Source organism: Podarcis vaucheri, assembly GCF_965113315.1.
Source record: "Podarcis vaucheri genome assembly, chromosome: 9".
Taxonomy (NCBI): domain Eukaryota; kingdom Metazoa; phylum Chordata; class Lepidosauria; order Squamata; family Lacertidae; genus Podarcis; species Podarcis vaucheri.
In genome coordinates, this window is record NC_138767.1 from 76,946,467 (window position 1) to 76,972,791 (window position 26,325).

The 26,325-nt window shown below is 47.8% G+C and overlaps 1 protein-coding gene across 1 annotated transcript; it reads right to left on the reverse strand.

Annotated features, from left to right (window-relative positions):
• Positions 1-4,943: 4,943 nt before the first annotated feature.
• Positions 4,944-16,950, reverse strand: CPLX3 (complexin 3). Its single transcript, XM_082237497.1, has 3 exons — positions 16,300-16,950; positions 11,703-11,790; positions 4,944-6,296 (listed from the first exon to the last, which is right to left on the reverse strand). Exons 1-3 carry the CDS (start codon positions 16,458-16,460, stop codon positions 6,072-6,074), a joined length of 474 nt encoding a protein of 157 aa, XP_082093623.1. The 5' UTR covers positions 16,461-16,950; the 3' UTR covers positions 4,944-6,071.
• Positions 16,951-26,325: the final 9,375 nt, after the last annotated feature.

Genomic DNA, 26,325 nt, shown 5'->3' on the forward strand with positions numbered 1-26,325 from the left:
GAACCATGTGGCACTCCACTTGTCACTTTTTTCCCGGATGACAGGGAACCATTAATGAACACTCTTTTTGTTCGGTCAGTAAACCAGCTACAAATCCACCTACCAGTTAGCTCTTCCAGCCCACATTTTACCAGCTTCCTCACAAGAATGCCATGGGGGCCTTTGTAAAAAGCCTTATTGAAAACAAGATACACTATGTCCACAGCATTCCCCTGGTCCACCAAGCTTGTAACTCCATAAAAAAAAAAGAAATGAGATTCATTGGCATGACTTGTTTTTGAGAAACCCCTGCTGGGTCTTGGTAATCACAGCATCATTTTCTAAATTCTCCGTGTCTTCTTTTTCCCACTTTTTGAAGAAGGCGACAACATTTGCCTGCTTCCAGTCTGCAAGGACGCCGTCTGTTCTCCAAGAATTCTCAAAGATTATAGGCAGAGGCTCTGAGGTTACATCTGCAAGCTCCTTCAGTACCCTTGGGTGCAGCTCATCAGGCCCTGGAGATCTGAATTCATTTAAAGCAGCTGGGTGTTCCCTTACTACCTCTTTTTCTATATTGGGCTGCAGCTCCCTCCCTGCATCATTTATTCTGTTTTCACTAGGTTGGGCATCCTTTCCTTTTGGGTGAAGACAGAGACAAAGTAGGTGTTGAATAGTTCTGCCTTCTCTCTGTCACCCAATAGCATTTATTTGTATTCTCCATGCAGAGGACCTACCACTTGCTTGTTCTTCCCCTTACTTCAGACATAGCTGAAGAACTACAGAGCTCATTGGCCGCAGCAAGCAGGGTCAATGGCTAGGGATGGTGGGAGTTGCAGTTCATACCTTATGGGGCATGATGCAGGGAAAACCATCTCATGGGCCAAATTAAGGTCACCGCTGGGGTTAATCAGGACTGCAGACTGGCGGTCCCTCACTGCTGCTGCACCCAACTCCTTTGGGGATGGTTCCCCCCCACCCCACCCCACCCCCTCCTGAGCAGGGGGCCCTGTGGCCTTCCAAATGTCATTGCACTTCAGCTGCCATCAGCCTCAACCACCTTGGGCAATTGTCAAGGGTGATGGGTCCTGTAGCCCAATAACAGCAGGAGGGCCACAGATTCCTCATTCCTCCTCTAGAGCAGGGGTCCCCAAACTAAGGCCCGTGGGCCGGATAAGGCCCAAGGGACTCGTTTATCCGGCCTGCGGTGACCCCCGCCGCCCACTCTTACCAGCGCTGCACTGCACGGCTTCCCACTTCCTGGTCAGAGGAGCACCGGAAATAGCTAGTGTGCATGCGCAAGCATTATTTGTGCATACACAAGCATTATTTGCACATCCGCAAGCGTTATTTCCAGTGCACATCCGGGTCGGCGAAGGCCCGTGAACATGCGCACAAGCAATTTCCGGTGCTCCTCCGACCCGGAAGTGCACCAGAAATAGCGTGTGAACACACTTATGGGCACGCACTTCCCCATCCTCCAGCCTTCCGTGCAATCGGCACTGGAGACACTGGCCTGAGGCATAGTAGGTTTGCTCTCAAGGCAGATCTTTAAAAACAGCAGAACCAAAAACAAACAAAACCACCTTTCTAGAATTCTTCAAGAAAGCGCATACTAGACTGTGGCCAACCCCTAGCCACATATCATCTCTGTTAAGTCGACATGGCTCTTTGGTCCCACAGCCTTCTTGTGCCTTGATGAGATGTGCACCCAAAAGTGTTCCCCATGTTGGAAAATGTGATGTCAAAAGGCACTCGTAGTTAGATAACTGGCCTGCTCAAAAGAGATGGATTTTGTTCTGATGCTTGTTTATGGAATGATTCATGTTCAGAAGTGGTGCCACTGCTATTTTTAGAGCAGACAGTTCTCCAGTTCCCCAAAGGCCACTTTGCGCTGCTTGCACTAAACCAGAAAAAGCTACTCGGCGGAGGATGGCAAAGCGAGCCTCTCTCTGCGCGGAGCGAAGAAGAGGCCCTTAGCCGCACCTCCTGCGTCAGGAGTGGGTAAGCTCAGGTCCCAGGGGCTGAATCTGGCCCTCCAGGACTCTCTATAAGGCCCCTGGGGCTGTCCCTAGACTACACCCCTGCTCCATACCCTCCTCAAGTGCTTTGGCCTGCCTGGAAGGTGCCCTTGCAGTGTGGCCATGCCTCTCGCTTTTCTGGGTGGAGGAGTGTGGGCATGTATGTACAGGTCTCTGGCTTTTCTGTGGCTACAGTGCAGCCTGCTAAGGGCCAAAGAGAAGGGCTGCATCTGTTGCTCTGGCCATGTGCACCATTTGCATTTGCATCCCCAAAGGTTGCCTGTGAGGGAATGTGGCCCTTGGGCAGGGAAGAGGGTTGCCATCCCTGCCCTGAACTGAAATCGGGGAGGCATGTTGGATGGGACCAGACCTCACAGCACCCCGTCCTGTGATGACATAGTGGCTTCACAGGGGCAAACATGAGCCCTATGGACCCAAGAGGTTCTAGACATCAAGGACAGTGGTGGTGCTGGATGCGCACCCAAGTCAATGCACAGGCCCTGTGCGCTGCTGAGCCTGCCATTTCACATGCTGGAGAGACTCATTCTGAGCTTCTGATAACAGATTGTTGGACAATGGTGCTTTTCTAGCGTCTCCCAAGCCAAAAGAACAAAGGCTGCCTTGGTATGCAACCAAAGAATATACGGGAACTGCAGACAGCAGATGGAGAAGAGCCTTCCACAGTCTGCAGTGCGCTTTCTTCTTGGGCACCAGTCAAGAATAGTGGAGTTTGAAGAGTGTCCTTATTCTGATTTGTGGAAAGCTTGAAGGGATGGCACATAATACGGGCAGTGGCAGCTCGACAGCACTGAAGACACAAAGCTGTCCTGTGCTCAGCTCAGGCCATTGGCCCACCCAGCCCACGGCCGTCTACACCAGGGATGTGGAACCTGTGGCCCTCCAGAAGTTGCTGACCTCCAATTCTCATCAGCCCCAGCCAGCGTGACCAGTGGCTAGAGCAGATGGAGCTGTAGCCCAGCAACACCTGGAGGGCCAAAGCTTCCCCTTACCTGGTCTACACCAACTGGCAGCACCTTGTCAGGGTCCAAGGCAGAAGACTTTCCAACCATCTGGCACCATTTAATATTTGGGGCTGGGAGCTGAGCCAGAGGCCTCCCACATGCATAGCATGAGTTAGAGAAATCACGGAGCTATGGCTCCTCCAGATGGAAGTCCCATTGGCCCTACTAGGGAAGGAGTAGGGAGCTGGAGCCCTCCAGATGTTGTGGGACTACACCTCCCATCAGCCCTGGCTGGTTTGGGACATTGGGGGCACAGGTTCCCCTTCCCTGTTCTAAGAGGTAGGGTCATAGTTCAGTGGGGAAACTCGTGCTTTGCCTGCAGAAGTTCTCCAGGGGAGACTCCAATCTGGAAACCTAGAGCGCCACCAGCAATCAGGATGCGCAATCCTGAGCTAAATGAACCAGTGGTCTGACTTGGTATAAGGAAGCTGCCTCTGCTTTGCCAGTGATGGAGCACATGCTCTCCTTTATGGAAGGTTCAGGTGCAGGCCTCTCCAGTCATGAAAGCAGGGTTAGGAAGGACCATTCCGTGCCAGAGACCCTGGAGAGCTGCTGCCAGTCAGAGCAGGCAATGTGTCTTCCTTCAGAGTAAATATGCACTGGATCCAGGCTAATAGGACCAGTTTTGACTGAGACAAGGTGTCTCTTTGGGAGAACGTATTTGTACAACAGATCACAGTGCATACCAGGCATAGGGAACTTCTGGTCCACAGGCCAAAAAGGGCCTGAGGGGCCTCCTGGTCTGCCTCTGCCATTCTCCCCACTTCCCTTCATTGGGCCCACTAGGGCATCCAAAGAACTCCTAATGATGCCAGACATTTTCCCTGTGGTTTTTGTAGCACAAGCAGTTTTGGCCGCTGCCACCTCAACAGCCTGGGACCTTTGACAACCACCTGAACTTCCTGTGCAGTTTCAGAAGTTTGGCTGCCCTCAGTCCCGAGGAGCTTCCAGGAGTGCCCTTGTCAGTGCTGGAGCCACTTTTACCTTGACGTACTCAAGGAACAATCTGGCTGGTGAAGCACCCAGCACCATCCACAGCAACAGGTCTGCTAGTCACATTTCAAGGCTGGTGCGTCATTGTGTGTGTTTGTGTTTCATGAATCAGTTGGTAGATGAAGTGGTTGCATCTGTCTAGGCTTGTAAGAGAACAAAACAGCATTAGGTGCAGCATAAATGGAGAACCTCAGGCTCGGGGGGGGGGGCAAATGTGGTCCTTGAGGTCTCTCTGTCTCGCCCTTGGGACCCTTCCAAGGCCACACAACTCGCTGGCTGGGCTGGGTCCCTGCCTTTTTGCCAAGCCGACATATGTCCTTGAACACTGACCGTGCCTCTTCCTTGTCTGGATGAAGGATTGAGAGGGGGCACAGCTTGCTCTAAAAGGTAAAGTGACCGACTCTGGGGTTGCGGTGCTCATCTCGCTTTACTGGCCGAGGGAGCCGGCGTTTGTCTGCAGACAGCTTCTGGGTCATGTGGCCAGCATGACTAAGCCGCTTCTGGCGAACCAGAGCAGCGCACGGAGACGCCGTTTACCTTCCCGCCGGAGCGGTACCTATTTATCTACTTGCACTTTGATGTGCTTTCGAACTGCTAGGTTGGCAGGAGCTGGGACCGAGCAACGGGAGCTCACCCCGTCGCAGGGGTTCGAACCGCCGACCTTCTGATCGGCAAGTCCTAGGCTCTGTGGTTTAAGCCACAGCGCCACCCGCATCCCTTACAGCTTGCTCTACAAAGGTAAAATTCACATTTCTGGCCCACCCACTTTTGCCTCTGGCCCCACCCACCACCGGCATGTGGCCTGCAGACAGTTGCTCAGAAGAGAAGGAGGCCCTTGAGCGGTAAATGGCTCCCCATTCTTGGCATGCAGAATTGGGGAGCCATGGCAGGCCATCCAATCTTTTGCGTACAAAATGGCAAGACAAAGAAATGCATAGAGAACTCTTGTCATTTATTCCACCAGTTTTCAACAGTACCACGGGAAGAGGGTGTCACGGCAGGTAGAGGCTCATACAGGAGCACTGCATTGTCACGGCACAACATACAGACTGACTGCCACATTCATGACACGGAGGTGAATGTCCCCCTTCTCCTCTTGTTGGAGGCAAGGACGGTGAGAGATCCCACGACAACATAGCACTACACAAGGAGTTGAAACAAGTCACACTCACAGGGCAGCCATTTCCTTCAGTGGATTGAGCACCAACCAGTTTAGCTTCCATACTTGTCACACTGTACGGCCCGGGCAAAGAACTGGGCTACACTGGGGCCTCAGTTTTCCCCACCTGTAAAATGGGGGCACAACTCTGCTTTCGTTTGCAAAGCATCTGTGGTGCTGTTAAGTGCAAAGTATTGTCATTGTTGGATCCGTATTGCTATGGTTTCGTGTCGGAGGAAGGGATGGGAAGGAGGGTCTACCCCTCCATGCCTTGTCCCTGGAAGACACAAAGGAGGCAAGGGCGTCATTTTGATTGGTGACAAGTTCTGTTCCTTGAAGCCGAAAGGAACGGAAACATCCACCTGCAGCCAAGCCCTTGCTTCACATCTTCATTTGAACTTGAGCGAAGGCCAAAAAATGGTTCTTCTACGTAAGGTAGAGGGTTTTGTGGGGGCAGTTTGCCCACATTCAGGCCCGTAGTCCTGAAACGGCAAATGGCTCTCTTCCTGCTCTGCTGAAAGGGCTTGTGTCAGCCCTGGGGAAAGATGGGGGGGGAGAGAGGGGGGGCAGCACATGGGCATCACCCTGCTGTGTGGGGAGGAGGATGAGGAGAGTCTTGTTCTAGAACCTGAGACTTCCAGACACACCTCACATTCACTTATGGGGCAGGAAGGACTGAGACATCTTTCACAGGGAAGAGACGGTGGTTTAGAAAAAGGGTATCCAGCCCACACACACCTAGGTGGGGAAGACAAACTTGACAGGAGCCTGCTGGATAATTTTAATAAACCACCCGCACCCTTGCACTCCCCTTTTGTGCCCACAGCCCACCCCACAATGGGACACACTTTACAACTTGGGAAGGGGAGGGGTTTATTCGGCTGATGAGCAACAGCTGGGTCACATGACGGCACACTTCTCGGCGGACTGCTTGAGGTCGTCCAGCGTGGCCTGGGCCTTGCCCTTCAGGGAATCCAGGTCCAGGTTCTGGATGCTGGTCAGCTGTCCGATAACAGAGTCCTTTTCCTCCTCCTCTTCGTTGTCTTGCTCAATCATCTTGGCCAGCTCTTTGGGGAGCTCCACGTCACCCCCGACCAGCTGGATCTGGTTGTCATCTGTTTCGTTCTAAAGGGGATGGTGGTGATTAGAGAAGAGAGGGAGAGATTAGGCTCAGGGGTCATAATAGTCCATAATGGTCTCGGGCCCGAGCCCAGCCACACCGGAGGTCCAATGCAATGGCCACTCAATGCCAAGTTGCTGAGGGAAATAGCAACTGCGTTTTCTGTTGCTATGGTGACAGTGGGACGAAACTGCAAAGCCAGCAGCAGGTAGCAATGGGGGTGTGAACGTATCTCCTGGCTCACCTCCACACAGGAAGACATGGGAAAGGCAGGACAAGAAGGTGAGCACTGCCAGGTTTGCTGGCAGGTATTTAAAGCCCAGCAAGCCTTGGTGCCCTCAAGAGGTTGAAGCACAGAGAGTGGGAAGGAAGAACAGGGTAAATTGACCCCATTCTCCCTGGGGGTTGGGGAAGCAACTGCTGTGTCCTGGAGCTGGCGGCCATGACAGGTGGCCTTAAGAGTGGGAAGATCTGAATGATGCTGGAGTTGGAGAAAAGATGTTTCCATTCAGTCCTGTTTTAATCTCTCATGCCTGACTGACTCCATCAGAACATAAATGGATGTGATGATCACACTCTGGAAGTTAAGAGCATGAAAACGGGCTTTGATGAAGTGGAACAAGACGCTGATGTGTTGGAGGAGCCTGGGACAGATTGAAGTAGAGTGGCATTGGGCAATTGTGTTGGAAGATTTATGGTTGGTGATGGGAATCAGCCATGGACCAAAACATAGGAGGAAGGCAGTGTGTGTGTGTGTGTGTGAGAGAGAGAGAGGGGGGGGGGGGAATGGCTGGCTGGCTGGTTGGTTGGTTGAACAGATGCCAGTGTGTTTGGTGGCTAGGTTGGAGTTAGATCAGTGAAACTCAAGTTCAATTCCCACTCAGCTATGAAGATGGCCTTGGGCCAGTCACCATCACCACATAAGGCTGTTGTGATGATTAAATGGAGAGGGGAGAAGATCTGTGCATGGAGGAGAGTTGGGATAAAAAAATGTAACAAATAAATTCTCAACCACAAACTCATTGGGAAAACCAGAATCATTTGGTGTCCTCTCATCTGTAAAAAGAAAGAGAGAATTATAATGACAGTCAAGAGCATTTTAATAATTGATATAAAAGATATTGAACAGTATGCTAGATTACTTCATTGGAGACCATATGGGTAACACAGAGAGCAATGAAGATAACTTAGAAAACTTAGCAATAGCACTTAAAAAGAAAGATGCAATTCTCAATTTTTGTGCAACCAATATCGCTATGCTGTAAAGCAAATAATTATTTTTTAAAAGCTAAAATTTCAGTGAACAACCAAACAGTTCTTTCTAGCTTTAACATTAACTCCTTCAGCACTGGCACATGCCATGTGTCTGAAGGCCAGAATGCTCTCATTCTGCTCTGCTTCTCACAGCACCGGTTGCTTGAGATGTCAATGCAGCAAACCAGAATGATTTTGGTGCGCTAGAAGTGGCCCTTTTCTTTGAAGGATCATATCGACAAACAACTATGATGCCCCTGGACACCGACCACCTGAGAGCGTCAGAGTTATCTTTGCCCATCTTTCACTGCCTGAAAGAGCAAAGATAACCAGGTGGCTAGAGGCTAGTAAGAGACCCATGAAAAAGATAATCAGGGGAACAACACCTAGGCAGCCCATGACCATGTGGGATTTTTTCAGAGTGCTGGAGATGGGCATGCTCTAACCCTCTTGATAGAGTTCCACTTTTGTCTGATGTTTAGAAAAACAAGAATATTAGATTACAATCTCAACATTAGAGCAGCTATTGTAACATTTATGGAAAGATTCCAGAATGAATATTTCCATGCTTTACTACAAAATCTGTATTATTATTATTATTATTATTATTATTATTATTATTATTATTATCATCATCATCTTTAAAGATTGTTTTCAGCTCTCTTTCTATTCTGAAGTTGCTCAAGTATTTAAAAATATACAACCATGCAAAACACACACACACACACAGGCCCCAAATGAACTTGTAGCTTTAAGCCTGATGGAAGCTAACTGGACTAAACCAGCTTAAACCGAAATGATCATCTGTCTAGACATTTTTACAAGCAAGACCTTTAGAATTGGGATGATGTCATTCCTGGATCTAAGATATGGAACTGGGCAGATCTGAGTCTGGATGGTCTACTCCTACCTAGGCCTCCACGATGGTAGATTGGCAGAATATATGCATATAGGTCATATGTATCATCACACTATTAGATTTCTAAGATCAGAAATAAGTATTAAAAATAAGAAGAAAAAACATATATCTCATTAAAACTATGAATAAATGTTTTATAAAAAATGCAATTTAAATATAATAATAATGGAGCCTTTCAATATTCTCTGTCTGGCTCTGGAGATTTCCCTACCCCCCCACCAACCCCCCCTCGCAGCAACTATCTGTACTGGCTCTGCTATGCACCCTCCTTCATTGCTGTATTGCCTAACTAGAATGTGTCTTTGAACTCTGATGATGCCTTTTGATTCCCTGGATGAGTGGATGAAGGACCCATCTGTACAGGATTGTGAGAGTGTGTGCAAAAACTAATACAGTGGCAAAATTCACATTCATTGTTCCACCTACTTTTGCCTCTGGTCCTGCCCACCACTGGAATGTGGCCCCCAGAAAATTGCCCAGAAAGGGATGCAGCCCCCGGGCTGAACAAAGCCCCCCTCCCCCGTCCTGGCCTTAGGGCACAATCCAACAGGTTTTTATCATGACAAAGTCCCACTGAAGGCAATGGGATGGAATTCAGTTGTACCTATTTTAAGTCCCACTTGTACCTATTCAGTTGTACCTATTTTAAGTCCCATTTCAATAGATCTTAACTGATACAAAATTTTGTTGGATTAACCTGATTATGTCTGGTCTTACAGCCAACTAACCCAGTAAACCAGCTGTTTCGATGGCAGGTAATGATACATTTAAAGTCCAGCATCACTGAGCTATTTCATGGCACAGAAATGAAAGCAGACAAATGGCGAGGAATTGAACACCTTTTTTTTTAAAAAAAGTGTTTTATCCATAAGAATATCTTATTATGTACTACAACAGTCTGCAGTCTGAACTTCCTATAACTTGATTATCATCTATATTTCATGTTATTACATTTCTATCCTGGCACACTTCTGCCAGGGAACTCAAGACCTGGAATGCCCAAAAGGCCTCCCATCCGGACGCTGACCAGATCCAGTCCAGCTTAGATTTAGCAAGTTTGTTGTATCAGGTACCTTTAGTCCATGCCCAAATTGTTCCCAGATTCCCAACACCTTCTTGCTCAACACATAGCTTCTGGAGAAGTCTAAATGAGTTTATACACCTCTACATCCCCAAATCAGCTTCAGACCACCTCAAATCCTATTTACCGTATTTTTCGCTCTATAACACGCACCAGACCATAACACGCACATAGTTTTTAGAGGAGGAAAACAAGAAAAAATATATTCTAAACGAAATAGTGGATATATGATTTTTGTGGTTCATGCTGTGGGCACAGACATGTGATCTGACAATGAGTTTGGAGTGGCCCAATGCAAAAATCCTGAGGATCCATGTGGATCCATGCTTTGTAACCACGGAGGAGGGAAGGAAGGGGAACCATGGATCCTCTGCTCACGACTGCAGCAGATCCCTCCCACCATCCGCAGGCATTCACTCCATAACACGCACAGACATTTCCCCTTACTTTCTAGGAGGAAAAAAGTGAGTGTTATGGTGCAAAAAATACGGTAAGTTTATTTCCATGCTCAGCCAAGCGCTTAAAGCCCTAAATGACCCAGGCTGCCTCCTTTTCAACAGACTTTCTTGAGGGTCAAGCCTGGCAGAGGTGGCCTTTTTGGTAATTCCACTGCCCTCAGAAGGTCACTGTCTGGGACAGGTGTGTTTTCAGGATCTATCCTAGTCCTGTGACTGTAATTTGCTTTTAATTCTGAATTTTAAATTGCAACAACAACAGCAACAACAGTTTATTACTTATACCCCACCCATCTGGCCGGGCCTCCTCAGCCACTCTGAGCGGCTTCCAACAGGATATTATAAACACAATAAAAGATCAAACATTAAAAACTTCCCTAAACAGGGCTGCCTTCAGATGTCTTCTAAAAATCACATAGTTGTTGTCAAGGAAATAGACATCTGGTGGCAGGGTGTTCCACAGAGCTGGCACCACCACCGAAAAGGCCCTCTGCCTGGTTCCCTGTAACCTTACTTCTCACAGTGAGGAAACCGCCAGAAGGCCCTCGGAGCTGGACCTCAGTGTTCGGGCTGAACAATGGGGGTGGAGACACACCTTCAGGTCTACTGGGCCAAGGCCGTAACCCACCCTGGGATCGGAAGGGCTGCTACTACTCTGAAGTGTCGGTCCAGAGAAGTTTTATCTGAAATGCATTGCACAAGAAATAAGCTTTGGGCTGGAGACAAAGGTATGGAAGGTCTGCCTTAGTCATGCTCATTCATTTCAATAGTTCTACTCTGTGTAAAACTTAGTTGACTATCACCCACAATTTGGAGTGGCCCAGACCTTGACCCTAGATCCAGAGATGTGTCAACTTCAGTTTCATATTCAGATGGCTCATGTAGTTCTGTGCCAAAGAAGAAACATGGGACAGCTGCCCTTAAACCAGGCCAGGTGACTTGCCCATCTTACCTAGAACCATCATACAGCAGCTCTAAAAAGTCTTAGGCTTAGAAGGGGCTTTTCCGTCACTTGAACCTTGATCTTTTTAATGGAAGATGTCAGGGATGGAGCCTGGACTCACCTGCTGATCTACTCTGCGTCCTCAACAAGGAACTGCTGACTGGTTCCAGCCTCATTTTGGAGTGAACTTAAAAAGAGGGCCACGTTCTCCCATTAGCCATTTCCAAGCGCAGGATGTCTCTGGCATTTTATCAGCACCAGCCACTCTGTGCATGGTGGCTCGTGACTCGTAAGGTCAACATATTGACTTCCACCCTTCTCTTCAGTCCTAATGCTCTGCCTCCATCAACAGTATGGGCGGGGAAGAGCCCCTCCAGATGTTGTTGGACTGTCCTGGATAGTAGAGCCAATGGTCATTGATAATGGGAGCTGTAGCAACATCTGGAGAGCCACAACTTCCCCACCCCTGCCCTACAGGAAAGAACAAAGAAGCTGTGACCCTCAAGATATTGCTGGGCTCCAGTCCCCATCACCCTTGCCCATTGGTCAAGCAGGCTGGAGGCAATGGAAGTTGAAGTTTCAGCACCATCTGGGCAGTCATGGTTTCCCCACCCTGGCATCAAAGGTTCTGGTTATTTCTTCCTCCACCTCCTCTGGTATCTGGCTGTTGCTCAACCCTAATACAACCAGCAATATCCCTGTGGAAATCTGCCCAGGTTCCCTTCATCCTCCTCCTGCAGCAAAGGCCTGATGGCTTACCTTAGGAAGCCTGTATTTATCCCGAAAGTGGGTCCGCAGGGTGGCTCGTTCTGCTTTGCGCTGTGCAAACTGGGCATCCCGCTCCATTCTGCAAACAACATTGGGAGAAGATGTTGTCGATTAGCTGCAGTGTGTGTGCCCCACTTGGCATGGCGAGCAAATGTCTTGGTCACTAGGGCAGAGGAAGACTGAGAAGTTTCCCGGTACAGGCCATTAATCTCTGCTCCAAACCTAAGCATTCCACACAGCTGATATGATGCTAGTCAGAGTGCATCCACAAGATCACACACTGTTTAATCTTGCCTAATTAACTTGGAATAATTGCCAGTGCCCTTTCTCCACTCATACTCAGTAATGCTGCAGATAACATGCACATCACACACACAAAGAGAAAGAGAGTTGTTGTTGTTTTTTTACACAGCCTTGCATGTAAAACAATTCATTCTATTATTTTATGTATTCATCCCCAACAGAAAGGGCCATAGCTCAGTGGCAGATCATCTGCCCTGCATGCAAAAGATCCCAGGTTTGGGTCTTTGTGGCACCTCCAGTTAGGACAGGGAGACTCGCTGCCTGGAACCCTGGTAAGCCACTACCGGTCATTGTGGGCAGTATTAAGCCAGATGGACCAGGGGTCTAATTCACTGTAAGACTTCTTCTCATGTTCCTGTGTAAGTCGTAGTTGTTAAGCGCCATCCACACAACACTAAATCTCAGCCTCAACATTATACAATCCAGAACACTGACCACCTCAGGGTTTTACACCTACAATGGCTAATGCACACTGGGATGTCCATACTGGGACATGCTGGAGGTGTGGGGAGAAAAATCCCCATTTTTATCATTTTTAGAAAACCATGATGGAGAATAACAAGCTATGTGGTATGGAATTAATTCAGATTGGAAGAAATTAATATTAATAAATCCTGGGTTATGGTTTCAGGGTGCTCATTTAACCAAATGACTGGAGTGTAGGATAGCTGTGAGAGTTCTTTCACCCCAGGTATTCCCATCCCCGAATGAATCAAAGCCAGCCCATAATATCTAAGAACATAAGAGCCCTGAGGCTGGATAAGATCGAATGCCCGTGATGTCAAAAGTTCTGCTTCCACAGTGGCCAACCAGATGCCTATGGGAAGCCCACAAGCAAGACATTGGCACAAATAATATGGCCATAATGACTTATAGCCATAAACAGCCATTCACCTCCTCCTTATCTCCCTTCTATGACCACAGTAACATGGACAGGAGGGTTGTGTAGTTGGATAAGGATGGAGAAGCTTAACATTGGCCACACGTAGACTCTTGTTTGCTAACTTCTAAGGCAGGTTTCCCCATTTGGCCAGTGAGGCCATTTCCATCAAGCCATGCCCACCTGCCCTACACCTGATGTCATATATGATGGCAGGTGTGGGGCAGATGAGGGTGGGGCCTGGACAAAACCCCCTTGTGCAACCCTTCCTGAGTGCCTGACAACCAGCTGGTGCCCAGGTGTGCAAAGGTGTCTTGCAGGTCTTGTGCGTGACTCACAGCAGCACAGTTCTCAGGAGAGTTTTACTTCCACTAAAACCAATGGGATGACTGAATACATTTCCTCTCACCAAGTGCTTTGGCTAAGTTCATTTGCAGCTCTGGAAATATCTAGTACTACTGGCTGATTTTGGTACAGCTTCTGGGAGTCAGTGGAGACAGTATTGGTCTTCATGATGGGGAGATCAAGTGATACTGAGCAAAACAGAAGCTGACTCTGTTGTATTGGGCTGGGGAACTTGCGCCCCTCCCCCGATGTTGCCTGGTTATCACTTTCATCATCCTCAAACCATGGTCCATACTGTCTGGGGTTGATGGGAGTTGGAGTCCAGCAACATCTGCTGGGCCACAGGTTCTAAGCCTTAAGTTAAATGGACTATATGAACAAAGCATGGAGGAAAAGAAGAATTATTATTGCTCTTTTTGACACCTCATTTGTTCCTCAGCTAAAAACGACCATTTCCAACCAGTTTCATCATTTTTGTGATTGTGAGCTCACTTTGCATATGAGTAGGATATATATATATATATATGGAAACATTATGATCAAAATTGAATATCTCCAATGTCTTTCAGCAACCAGATCTCTGAGCCAGCCCAGCCAATTAAAAAAACAAACTAGGAATTTGCTCATGAATGACTTTTCTAACTTTTTATGGTTTTATGTTCTAATTGTTGTAAACTCCTCTGATATATATATTTATGATACAGTGGTATGCAGTTTAAAAAAATAAGTAAATAAACAATTCAAGAGTAACTTTCCTGGATCACTAATGACATAATGCTTCTATCAATGTGTCCCTAATATGCCTTGCAATGGTAGGTCTTCAGTGTGATTTAGGTGTTTTATGCATTCCAGGAGTAGATCTAAGTTCCCCAGAAGACCTGTGCTTGACAGTTCTGTGGGGCTTCCACCCAGACAAGTGTGTGTAGGATTGCCACCTAAGTGATGGTGCTGATGTGATCTGTTCCCCAGAACATAAATTGCAGCATAGAATGTTTCTTTTTCTTTTCTTTTTTTAAAAAGTAGGCTACTTTGTCCTCTTTGCAAAGAGGATTGTAGTGAGGTAGACAAGGGCACAGCGGGGTAATTAATGGTTTTTGTTTTGCTCTGGCAAGCGAATGAGGTGATACTGAGACTTTCAAATTTGTTTGTGGCAGATTAGCAAGGCAGAAGGAAGAGAAGGAAGAAAGTAATTGAGGAGTCTGGATACTTCTTTCCTTTTCCTCCTTGGAGTTCCTACTAGACACAAGCAATTTAAATGGCAATACTTCTTTGCAAGATTTCTTTTCATTTATAATAAAATGCTAAAGGTTATGTTTGAACTGGAAGGAAATCTTTTATTAAAGCTCATTGTGTTTACCAGTCGAATTTATCCTGTGACTGCTGGCAGACTATAACAAACTGGGTATAGTGCTATTTCTGCACTGCTGCTCTTTGGAAGGTGTAAGGACATATGTGCATATATGAATCAATACAGCTGCCTGTGCGTTTGTAAAAAAATCCTCAGGGGTGGAGTGACTACAGGGGCTGCCACAATCACTTCTTGCACTTCAGAATTTTCTGGAATGCCACTTGATGCATTAAATGGACAGCAGGGAAAACTGCTCAGCACAAGGCTTGGAAGCAAACTGCGGGTGGGAGGGACAGGTGAAGCACAGTGAAATTATGCATGCAAACTACTACAGGAAGCAAACGGTTGCTGCGGGAGCAAAACGGCATTTAAAAAATGTGTGTAAATGCAGCCTTGAATACCCCTCCCCTTTTCAAAATCGGAAATGGTGAATAATCTAAACTCCAACTTCCGGGGGTGGGGGGAGGCAGGGAGCTATAGTGAGATGTAGTTTTTCCTGAGAAAACAATCCCATCTCTTGAAGGCAAAAGCGGATTAAAAGATTAGGGGTTCATTAAAATGCATTACTAACATTCCCCGCCTTCCACAACAAATGTAAAGTCCTGGGTTCACTTCCTCTTTCCCTTCACCACTTATTTGGGAGGAACTAAGGCAGAGGATCTCTTTAACCCAGTTTGGGCTTAAATGGAAAGATCAGCTTCCACAGGGCGCCTTCTGTAGCTCAGATTCATATGTCGACATCTAAAAAGGGGAGGATTTGGGTCTGAACTTTGCATAAAAACTGCTTAGAGCAAGGGATTTATTTTTGCACAGACACTGCTTAGTGCTATTTTAAATTTATTTTTAAAATTGCCCTATTTTTATTGTAGGCGTGGACTTTTTAACATCCTGCTAGAATCAATCCAGTGGAGCCAGCATGAGGTTTTCAAATGTCCTCTTTTGTACACCACTGTTTGATGCTCAAGGTACAATCCCAGGACAATACAAAAGCAATTTCTTGGGAAATAAATTTTACTGTGTGTATAGTATTGGATGTTGGTGGAGGGATCTTTATCATCTCTCTGTGTGAACTTGCATGCTCTTCCTAGATTCCCTTTAGCCCATTTCTCTCCTTCCTTAAAGATATAAACTGGTGCGATCAGTGAATAAGCTTAGATTTAGACCCACACTTGTATTGTTCTTCAGATGTTGATTCACCGAACTTGCTCACAGCAGCCCAGACGTCTCGTGATTCTGAGACCCTGATTCTAGACCTGGGAATAATAGTCATTTACCTCAACAGGGTTGGTGGTGGGATGAGTCTGAGATGAGGCAAAGCTCAGAATCCCCTTCATCTCAGACTTGCTTGCCTTGAGTCTTCTGGCTAGGCTCTACATTGAAATGCATAATATGTCATGAGCTGCAATCAAATCACTCACATTTCCCTGGTCTGATCTTGATTTTGCTCAGGAATTTCCTTAAAGGGGGTTATCAGGCAGTTTCTTTCTCCATCGCCTCTCCTGCTAATCTACCATGCAAATTAAGACCATAAAAGACACGTACGGCGAAGGTTTCTAAAAGTTACATACAGAAAGAGTCATGTGATATTCTCCAAAGGGATAGCCATGGCTCTCATGAAGTGGACTCTTCTCCAGGAACGCTTGTGCCAAGGCTCTTGGTTGCAATATAACTGGACAGACACAAAAAGGAGCCCTTCATCACCCGATACTTACTTTTCTTCCACTAGCTGCTTCTGGTACTCTTCGTATTCTTCCTTCGTCATCCCCTGGGCTTCAGCCGGGGACTTCTCCCCTTCTCCTTTCTCTTCTCCCCCCAGTCCGCCGGTGAGGTTCTTCAGTTGCCCACCAACCATGGACTTCACCATGAAAGCCATGACTAGCTGTGTTGAGGAGGGGAGGAAGTTGCTGGAGGAAGAGTTAGGATCAAGGAAAGAAGAAAAGATGGGATAACGATGGGGACTTGAGCTTGGCCGGCTTGTCAAAGCCCAGCGACCAGGTTTGATCTAAATCAGCATCGTCTCCTGTTGGGGATCCCCGTTGCTCATTGGGAGATCTGGTTCTGCTACAGAAGGAATGGTCCGGGATTCCGCTGGGCTTCAGCACCGGTGGGAGGCGGACAGTTTCGAAAGCTCCCAGCAGTGCCGAATGAATCCGCTCCCTTCCTTCGGACCACCGCGAGGCTTTTGCGTTCAGCACCACGGAGCGCGGACAGCGACTGCTGCTTCGGAGCGTCTGCGCGCGCCTGTGGCTGACGGAGGCCTGTGGCCGCGAGGAGGGGGCGCCCCCTTGCGGTGGGCAGTAGCTCTCTTTCCAGGGACCCTCACGCTCATCTGCCCTCGCCTCCGACGGTATGGCAGTTTGGCTTTGCTCGCCCACTCCGCCCTCCCTCTCGCGCTCCAGCACCGCCTTCTTTGCCTTCGTAAAAAAAGATTAAAGCTGTTGACTGGTGTGACGAACCTCGCGCATCTTCCAGAGTGGGTAGCTCTGTGTTAGTCTGTTGCAAGAAAACCACAACGTATCTCGTGGCAAAGACAGGTTTGTTGTGGAAGTAACTGGCACAGAGTACAACCCGCTTCGTTAGTTGCAAGAAGGGTTTATGCTCAGCTGATAGATAAGCTACACAGAGAGAAAGTGATGAGCTTAAAGGGGGAAATGGGAAAGAGGGGAACCAAAGGCAAGAGGTCACCTGCGACAAACCTGTAAGGTAAAGGGACCCCTGACCATTAGGTCCAGTCGTGGCCGACTCTGGGGTTGCGGCGCTCATCTCGCTTTATTGGCCGAGGGAGCCGGCGTACAGCTTCTGGGTCATGTGGCAAGCAGGACTAAGCCGCTTCTGGCGAACCAGAGCAGCGCACGGAAATGCCATTTACCTTCCCGCCAGAGCGGTACCTATTTATCTACTTGCACTTTGACGTGCTTTTGAACTGCTAGATTGGCAGGAGCAGGGACCGAGCAACAGGAGCTCACCCTGTCACAGGGATTCGAACTGCCAACCTTCTGATTGGCAACCTTCTGATTGGCAAGTCCTAGGCTCTGTGGTTTAACCCACAGCGCCACCTGCATCCCATGTGTAGCTTAAATGCATGCAAAAGAAGCACAGAGTGTGTGTGCAGGTGTGTATGTAATACAAACATGCATTTAAGCTGTGCATAGGAGTGTCATAAGCTGTACATATTGCGAGATACCTCAATTTCCCAGCAGTGAGGGGCTTCAAGTACTTGGTTTCCTTGGAATGAAGGCCAGCAGAGACTGTGGGGTCTTTAGAATACAGTGGTACCTCAGGTTAAGTACTTAATTCGTTCTGGAGCCCTGTTCTTAACCTGAAACTGTTCTTAACCTGAGACACCACTTTAGCTAATGGGGCCTCCTGCTCCCACCGCGCCGCCGGAGCACGATTTCTGTTCCCATCCTGAAGCAAAGTTCTTAACCCGAGGTACTATTTCTGGGTTAGCGGAGTCTGTAACCTGAAGCGTATGTAACCTGAGATCCCACTGTATATGGATACACATGTACACACAGAGGGAGCAGAGGCTGGAGGTGCTCACAGTGTTAACACCCCGACACAGTTTACTTCCCCATTCTGTTTTGGGCGGTGGGGTGGCAAGCACAGAGCAATCAATGTTTCTCTCCCTCCAGCACTGAACTTCCAGCTCACTCTTCACTCAGCTCAGCCCATTGTTCTTCTACCTACCAGGTGAGAGAGGTGGGCCCATCACTTTTTTCCTATGGCAACCTCTTTGGACTTCTAAATCACAGTACTTAAGTAGCTAGCAAATCGTCATTCCATTAACAAATGAACTGGATCAGGCATGCCCAAAGTCCATTTCAGGGGCCTAATCCAGCCCTCCGGTCAGTTTAATCCAGCCCCTGTGGCAGTTTATTTCCTGGGGTAAAATCCTAAAAAAAAAGCTCAGCAGCTTCAACCCTAAAAAAAGCTCAACAACTACTTTGGTTGGCCCTCACAGCTCTTCACTTCATCAAATCTGGCCCTCTTTGAAAAAAGTTTGGACACCACTGTCCTAGTTCCTACAACTGCACTTTTGGAAAGTGCAGAAGGTGTCATCCAGACTGATCCCTCCCCACATAAACTCATAACACTACTGCAGTGGTTTTCAACCAGTGTGCCATGGCACCCTGGGGTGCCTTGAATGGTGGTCAGGGGTGCCGCAGGCCTCTGTCCTTTCTCGCCTCCTTCCTCTGATGCCCTCTTGTGTCTCTGCCTCTCAAAGGCTTGTGCGTCTGTTTGTTGCAGCAGCCCTGGCTACAAGCTCCCTGGGCAAATGGTGCCTCTGGGGCTGGCCAGGGGGTGCTGGGTGCCAGGAGCTGAGGAAGCAAGTGGGTGTGGGAGCCCAGGCAGCTAGTTTGCCAGTTGGGGGTGGATAGACAACTGGGAGGCCAGGCAGGCAAGTGCCGAAGCTATGGGGGGGGCCTAGCTTGTTTTTTTGCCCTGGGTGAAGCCTCCAGAGGCATGCCATTGAGGCTCCCAGCCCTTGTGTGTGTGTGCGCACGCGTGTGCACACACAAATGGGTGTAAATGGGTGTGCCAAACTGGGTCTTGGACTCAAGTGAAATAAAGCCTAGTTTTTCCCAGGGGGCGGGGGGGGGGGGAGGTACATCTCATGAGGAATGGCCAGGGGCCTAACCCCCACTCCCAGCACCACCTTGTTCTCCCTAATGGTAGGTCTGGTTTTGCTTTTGAACCTGCCAGGTGATGGTGTTCCAAATGAAGGATGTCATCACCGAATAAAGGTGGGGCACCCAGAGAAGATCTGTTCTGCTGCTAGGATCACCACGAAGATCTCTTTGGCACCTTGAAATAACTGTAGCTCAGTGGGAAAGCATTACCAGGGGTTCTCAACCTGTGGGTCCCCAGATGTTGTTGGACTACAACTCCCATCATCCCTGAGCTCTGGCCTTGCTAGCTAGGGATGATGGGAGCTGTAGTCCAACAACATCTGGGGACCCACAGGTTGAGAACCGCCGCTAGCCTCTCAAGTTCCATTTCTGACATCTCCAGGTGGAACTGGGAAAGCACTCCCCATCTGAAACTCTGGAGAGCTGCTGCCAGTTGGAGCAGGCTGTGCTAAACTAGATGGGCCTACACCCTGACCTGGTATAAGGCAGCTGTTCTTCATGTCACAGAACTGAAAGGAGGCTCACAGCCAGAGATGATAGAGATAGATAGATGATAGATGATAGATATAGATAGATAGATAGATAGATAGATAGATAGATAGATAGATAGATGATAGATGATAAATAGATGATTGATAGATAGATAGATAGGTAGATAGATAGATAGATAGATTAGATGATAGATAGATAGATAGATAGATAGATAGATAGATGATAGATAGATAGATACCTCTGGATATGAACGGGATCCATTCCGGAGCCCCATTCACATCAGAAGCAAACGTAACTAGCAACAGCATGTCTGCGCACACACACGCCGCTTTTCGCCACTTCTGCACATGTGTGTGATGTAATTTTGAGCGTCTGCGCATGCGCAAGCGGTGAAACCCGGAAGTAACGCGCTCCATTACTTCCAGGTTGCCGCAGAGCGCAACTCGAACGCGCTCAACCCGAAGCACATTCAACCCAAGGTATGACTGTAGATAGATATCCTGCTTTTCCACCATGTTTGGGTCCTAAGCATGGTTTCCTGCAATGGATATCAAATGCAACTGATACTGGAAGCAGCCTATTTGGGATCTTGGCAGTTGATGACATCGTCAAGGGTCCCAGCTCTCAACTCCATGAAGGAGGGGGACAATGGGAGCCACATAAGGACTCACGGGGGGGGGGGGTGAGCGCTGTTGAAAGGATGCCCACTGACAGAAGCAACCCACCCACTGATTTGCAAAAGAGTTCCTTCTGACCCTGGAGAGTTGGTGACATCATCCAGAGCCAAGCTGTGCTTTTGCTGTTTTCTTTATAGATGTTGTTATTATTTGCAAAATCCATGTAACACTTAAAAAACATTTCTATATCTCCAGCACCACCAGGATGCTTCCTGTCACTGGCTGGGATGGCTGCTGCCTGGGCAAGCAAGGCGTCCTCTTCACTTGTTCTGAGGCCTCCACCAGGAACCTTGCTCAAAGCGAGAGGGAGATGGAGGCCCATGAAAATCCCATGTGATGGGCACAAGCTCAGCGGAGGACAACCTTGGCTCTCTCCTTCTATTTTCATCTGTGGATAGAAGCTGAAACCGGGGGGTGGGGGGTGGAGGACGCCTAGCAGAACTCCAGACTACCCTTTGAAAACTAGATTCGTCTCAAGGAGACAGGCTGATCTTCTCCCCCGCACCCCCCTTCCAACGGAGGCAGGGCAGCCTTCAGATTGAATCAGGGCTCCTTAGGAGAATGCACTCTCTCCAATGAGACTTGCGCCGTTAAGTCACACAGAAGGCAGCAGAGCAGTTCAGTCGCCTCCAACAAGAGCCTCTGCAGGCATATGGGCATGGGGGAAAGAGGTGTGTCCCCCAAGTTTAACTGGGATCTGCAGGGGTGTTTTTTGAGGGGCAGAGAGAAATGCAAAAAGGAAGGAGCCAGGGCCCTTCTAAAGGGCAGGGGTGGGTAGCTCAGGACATTTTTGTACCACATGCATTTTGCACACAGTTATTTGTTAATTCATTCTGCGCTGTTTCCACATTAACAGGTGATTTCTCTCTAAAAACAAGAAAAACTCTGTACAAAAACTAAATTTAAATGTATGTTTGTGTTTTTAAATCCCTGTTTAAATCCATTCTTTAATATATATTCTTTCCAAAAAAAACCCCAACACATTGAAATGTGCATTTTATCCCCATGCATGCATTTCCAAAATAATGTTATCCTAAACCAGGCACTTTAAAAAAAATAAATGTTGGTATATTTCTTGAGCCAAGAACTGTATTGCAAAAATTTGGAAAGCTGCAAAATTCCAGTCTGTGCATTACTTCAGGAAGAAACATTTGTTCCATATTTATTTCCTATATTTTTTATCCTGCTTTTCATAGTTATTGTCTTCCCAAGACAAGGCTAGGGAGATCTGGATTCAAGTCTCACCTGTGCCAAGGACTCACTTGGTAGCGCCGGAGAAATTCCTTCTCTCCAGCTCAACTCCCCATTTGCAAAATGGTAGTACAGGGACCTAACTTGCATGACTGTTGAAAAGACGAAGGCAATATTATAATTTTCAGAGTAATTATTGCAGATTACAAGCTGGCATGTCAATGAAAAATGGTAATAGCAAAATGCAGCACTTTCCAGATGGCAGCAGCGTCCTTGGAGTTCACTCTCTCTTCCCGTTGTGTGATTTAGGTAGCAGCAGTGAAGAGGAATCCATTTATATCTGCTTTGATTTTTCAAGATTACAATGTACTATGTCTGAGGATTAAAATGTCGAAAGAAATGTAAATCTACAGAGCTAAGGCAGAATACCTATCTTTCAGCGGGGGGGGGGGGAGGGAGAGAGCGAGAGAGAGCGTGCGTCCACCAGACCAGGGCAGTCTACACCTGCAGGACTGCCATAGGCAAAATGTCATTGACTTCCCTTTTCTTTCTTTGCTTGAGCAACAGTCTGGGATATGATGGTCGTTCCTTCACAAGGGTTCAGTTAAAAGCAGAACGTGCCGCTTCTAACAAGCCCTGGTCTTTATTTTCTACAACAAAAAAGACTTGTAGTTTAAGCTTTGCAAATTCCACTGGGCTCAACATAATGCTAGGCTCTTCTCATTTTTCCTAAACAGGCGCTCTGCCACTGAGCTACACCCTTACCCTGATTTGATTCTTACAAACACCACACTGGAACTCACAGTTTGGGTGATGGTGCAGTTTAGAACATTTCCAAATAAAAATATTCCTCTCCCAGCCATTCACTCCCTTGCCTCTCCTGCCTTCCTCCCTTGTTTCGGTCATTCTTTGCCCACCCTCAGCTCTGTTCTGCTGCTGCTCTCTCACCTGGCCTGTTCAACTGTTGGCAAAAACTTGGGGCAAGGCCTTGTCTTTGGGGCTTATGGGAGAGGCAGCATCATGTGTATTGATGGCGCTGCATTAAACAAGAACAGCAGCAACAAGATCTTTCTTTTCTTAATGTCCTGAAACATCTCCAGAACCAGGAAAAAGAAGCATTTGTATGTTTCTAACCCACCTGCTTCTTAAGTGCCTGCAAAATGCACAAAATGAATATTCTCTACTTTTTTGACAGGCTACCTATTAACATAATTCCCATTTCTTTCCTTACAGGTTAGGGCTCTGAGCTTAAGCGTGACTCACGCTTGCTCAAGAATATGTCATGGCTGGAGAACAGCTTAGTTCCCCAGCGCAAGGGGGTGGGGGTGGGGATGAACGCAAGTGCCTCTACCTTAAGCTTACCTACTTAGAGTCGAAAGGGATATGGAAAGAGGATTTTGACAGTGCAGATGTGTGGATGTTGTAACAGGAACAATTACAAAATGAAGAGGAAGCATTGAGTGTTGACATGAACTGAAGTCAACTTGTTGCCTGAGCTTTATTGAATGTTTGCTAAAATGAGAAAAGTCTGAAAGCTCTGCAGATTGATGCCTGCGTGGTTCTGGTTGTGCTTTGTTACCAAAAGGAACAGTTGCTGCCCTTTGTGACCAGACTGTGGTCTTCAGTGCCAAGAAGGTGAATTGCAGGCAACTGGAGCCAAGAGGCAGTGTGGCATAGTGGCTAGCGAGTGCCATGCTTGAGCTGGGTGAGACCAGCTCCAGGGTTCAAATCTCCAGGAAGCCATGAAGCTCCCTGGAGAGGGTTTGGATGAGTTGCTGTTTCTCAACCTAGGCTACCTCATGAGTTGCTGTGATGCTAAAATAGATCCATCTCTGAGCTTCTTGGCCTGGGATGCAGCAGGCAAAAGTGAGTGCAATGCTGCTTGTTTAGGTTTGGATAGGTGCCTCTCTTCCAAGCGAGACCGTGGCCACATTGCCCTGCCTTGAGCTCCAGGGAATTTAAAGGCAGGGAGCATATTTCAACTTTGTGAATAGAATAGAATAGAATAGAATAGAATAGAATAGAATAGAATAGAATAGAATTTATTCTGGGTGGCTTCCAACAAAGTATTAAAACACAGTTGTCTGTTAAACATTAAAAACTTCCCTAAACAGGGCTGCCTTCAGATGTCTTCTAAAAATCTGGTAGTTGTTCTTCTCTTTGACATCTGGTGGGAGGGCATTCCACAGGGTGGGTGCCACTACCGAGAAGGCCCTCTGCCTGGTTTCCTGTAACCTCACTTCTTGCAGTGAGGGAACCGCCAGAAGGCCCTTGAAGCTGGACCTCAGTGTCCGGGTAGAACAATGGGGGTGGAGACGCTCCTTCAGGTTTATTGGACCGAGGCCGTTTAGGGCTTTCAAGGTCAGCACCAACACTTTGAATTGTGCTCAGAAACAGGAGAGCCACTGTGTGCCAGTAGGTGCCTTCTCTGCAATTTACTGAGCATCGCTGTTAATGCTGTCCCTGACTTCCAAAGGGTCCTGTCTCTCACCCTTCATGTGCCAGGGCTTGTCCCCCCCCTGAACACTGAGCCTCAGGGGCTCCCTTGGCGCACACTGGGCAGGCTGTCAAAGGGAGGAGCGGAAAACCCCTCCAAGCAGGCAGGCATGAAATCACAAAATGGCCCCATGTCACCCAGCCTTGGGAATATGCATGCGCTGCCGAGCGCTCATGGAGGGGAGGGGAGCGCATGCACCCAGAATGACACAAACATGCATGGACAGACACATACTGTGGCAGAGCCAGCCATGTAAACAGGCACATGGGGGTGACATGTGCTGCCGAGATGCCCTGTGGCTGGCAGTGAACCCTGAGTATGAACATGCGCACTAATATATATATATATCTATCTCTACGTGCGCGCACACACACTCCCAGGGCTTCCCCCAAAGGGGACATCTCCATCCATGTGTGGTTTTCCTTGAGATGCAGGATGGGAGGTCAATGTCAGAGGACGGGGTGCCTTTCTGCACTGCTGTGCCATAAGCACACGGCAAGGAAGCACTGGGGTTTGTTGCAGGCAACGGCAGCCGTGCGTTTGCCCTGGGAGGGCTCCCGGCTGGGCCCCCAGGGATGCAGCAGACGCTTCCCCACTCTTGCACTAACTGGCCCTAATTAGGAACTGCAAATAATTAGGCAGCCAGATGGCAAAGAGTCACCCCCTCTTCCCTGCTTCTAACTAGAGCAAGCCTCTCCAGACAGCGATGAGGCAGTTGTGTCCGGATCCAGCATCCTCTCAGTTTTGCAAATGGAAGGGGAAAGTATCCCTTTCCAAAACAGAGAGGGTGTGTTGCTCCACACAAGAATGGGCTTTGCCAGACACCCACCCACCCACCCACACTCCCCAGCATTCGCACCTATCCTGCTGCTCATATATCCTAGTGGGTGACATTGTTCCTGGGAAGAGGCAAAATCAACCTGGCTCTTTCTGCATTTAATACAGCGCAGGATCATAGAATTCTAGTTGGAAGGGGCCCTGAGAGTCTTCAAAGACCTACATTGGCTCCCAGTACGTTTCTGAGCACAATTCAAAGTGTTGGTGCTGACCTTGAAAGCCCTAAACGGCCTTGGTCCAGTATACCTGAAGGAGTGTCTCCACCTCCATCGTTCTACCCGGACACTGAGGTCCAGGTCCAAGGGCCTTCTGGTGGTTCCCTCACTGCAAGAAATGAGGTTACAGGGAACCAGGCAGAGGGCCTTCTCAGTAGTGGTGCCCATCCTGTGGAACATCCTCCCGCCAGATGTCAAAGAGAAGAACAACTACCAGACTTTTAGAAGACATCTGAAGGAAGTCTTGTTTAGGAAAACGTTTAATGTTTGATGCATTACGGTATTTTAATATTTTGTTGAAAGCTGCCCAGAGTGGCTGGGGAAGCCCAGCCAGATGGGTGGGGTATAAATTATTATTATCATGATGATGATGATGATGATGATCATCATCATCATCATCATCTAGTCCAAGCAGGATTCTCAACTAAAGAATCCCTGACAGACAGGCTTCCAACCTCCGCTTAAAAACCTCCAGAGAAGGGGAGTCCGCTACCTTCCAAGGGAGTCCATTCCAGTGTCCAACAGCTCTTGCCACCAGAAAATTATTCCTGCTCTTGAGTCGGAATCTCTTTTCTTGTCATTTGAATCCATTGGTCCTACACTCTGGAGCAACAAAACGCAAGCTTGCTCCATCTTCTTCTGACAGCCCTGGAAGCTGGTTCTCCCCTCTCCTCTCAGCCTCCTCTTTTCCAGGCTAAACATACCCAACTCCCTCAACTGTTCCACCTTTGGCTTGGTTTCCAGACCCTCAATCATCTTGGTTGCCCTGCGCTCCCCACGTTCCAGCTTATCGGTATCCTTCTGGATTGTTAAGCAGTGCACTGGATGCGGGAAATCCAGGTTTAAACTCCTGCCAAGATGGAGTTTGTGACACTCAATTGGGTGCGAGAAGTCACAAATGTGTTTTGAAAACCTAAAAATATTTTTGTAGATTGCATTGCGGTTGTTGTTGATTTTTTATAATCAAGCCATGTATACATTTTATAAAATAAATAAAATAAAAATAAATGAAACCTTGAGCAAAATATTGACCTTTTGTGACCTTTAAATCATGAACCAATCCATGGTATTTTAATCATTTTTGCACCTCTATTTCTGTACTTTTCCTGCAAGTGAAACAAGGACATGTGAGAGCCAAACTGTCTTTAATTCTCACAATATTTTAACACCTTGGCACCAAGCCCTCTTCTGTTGC

Coding starts and splice junctions, on each gene's coding strand:
- CPLX3 (XM_082237497.1), bottom strand. CDS start 16,460: ATGGCTTTCATGGTGAAGTCCATGGTTGGTGGGCAACTGAAGAACCTC. Junction 11,791..16,299: donor AAGCAGCTAGTGGAAGAAAA/GTAAGTATCGGG, acceptor TGTTGTTTGCAG/AATGGAGCGGGATGCCCAGT. Junction 6,297..11,702: donor ATAAATACAGGCTTCCTAAG/GTAAGCCATCAG, acceptor CATCCCCTTTAG/AACGAAACAGATGACAACCA.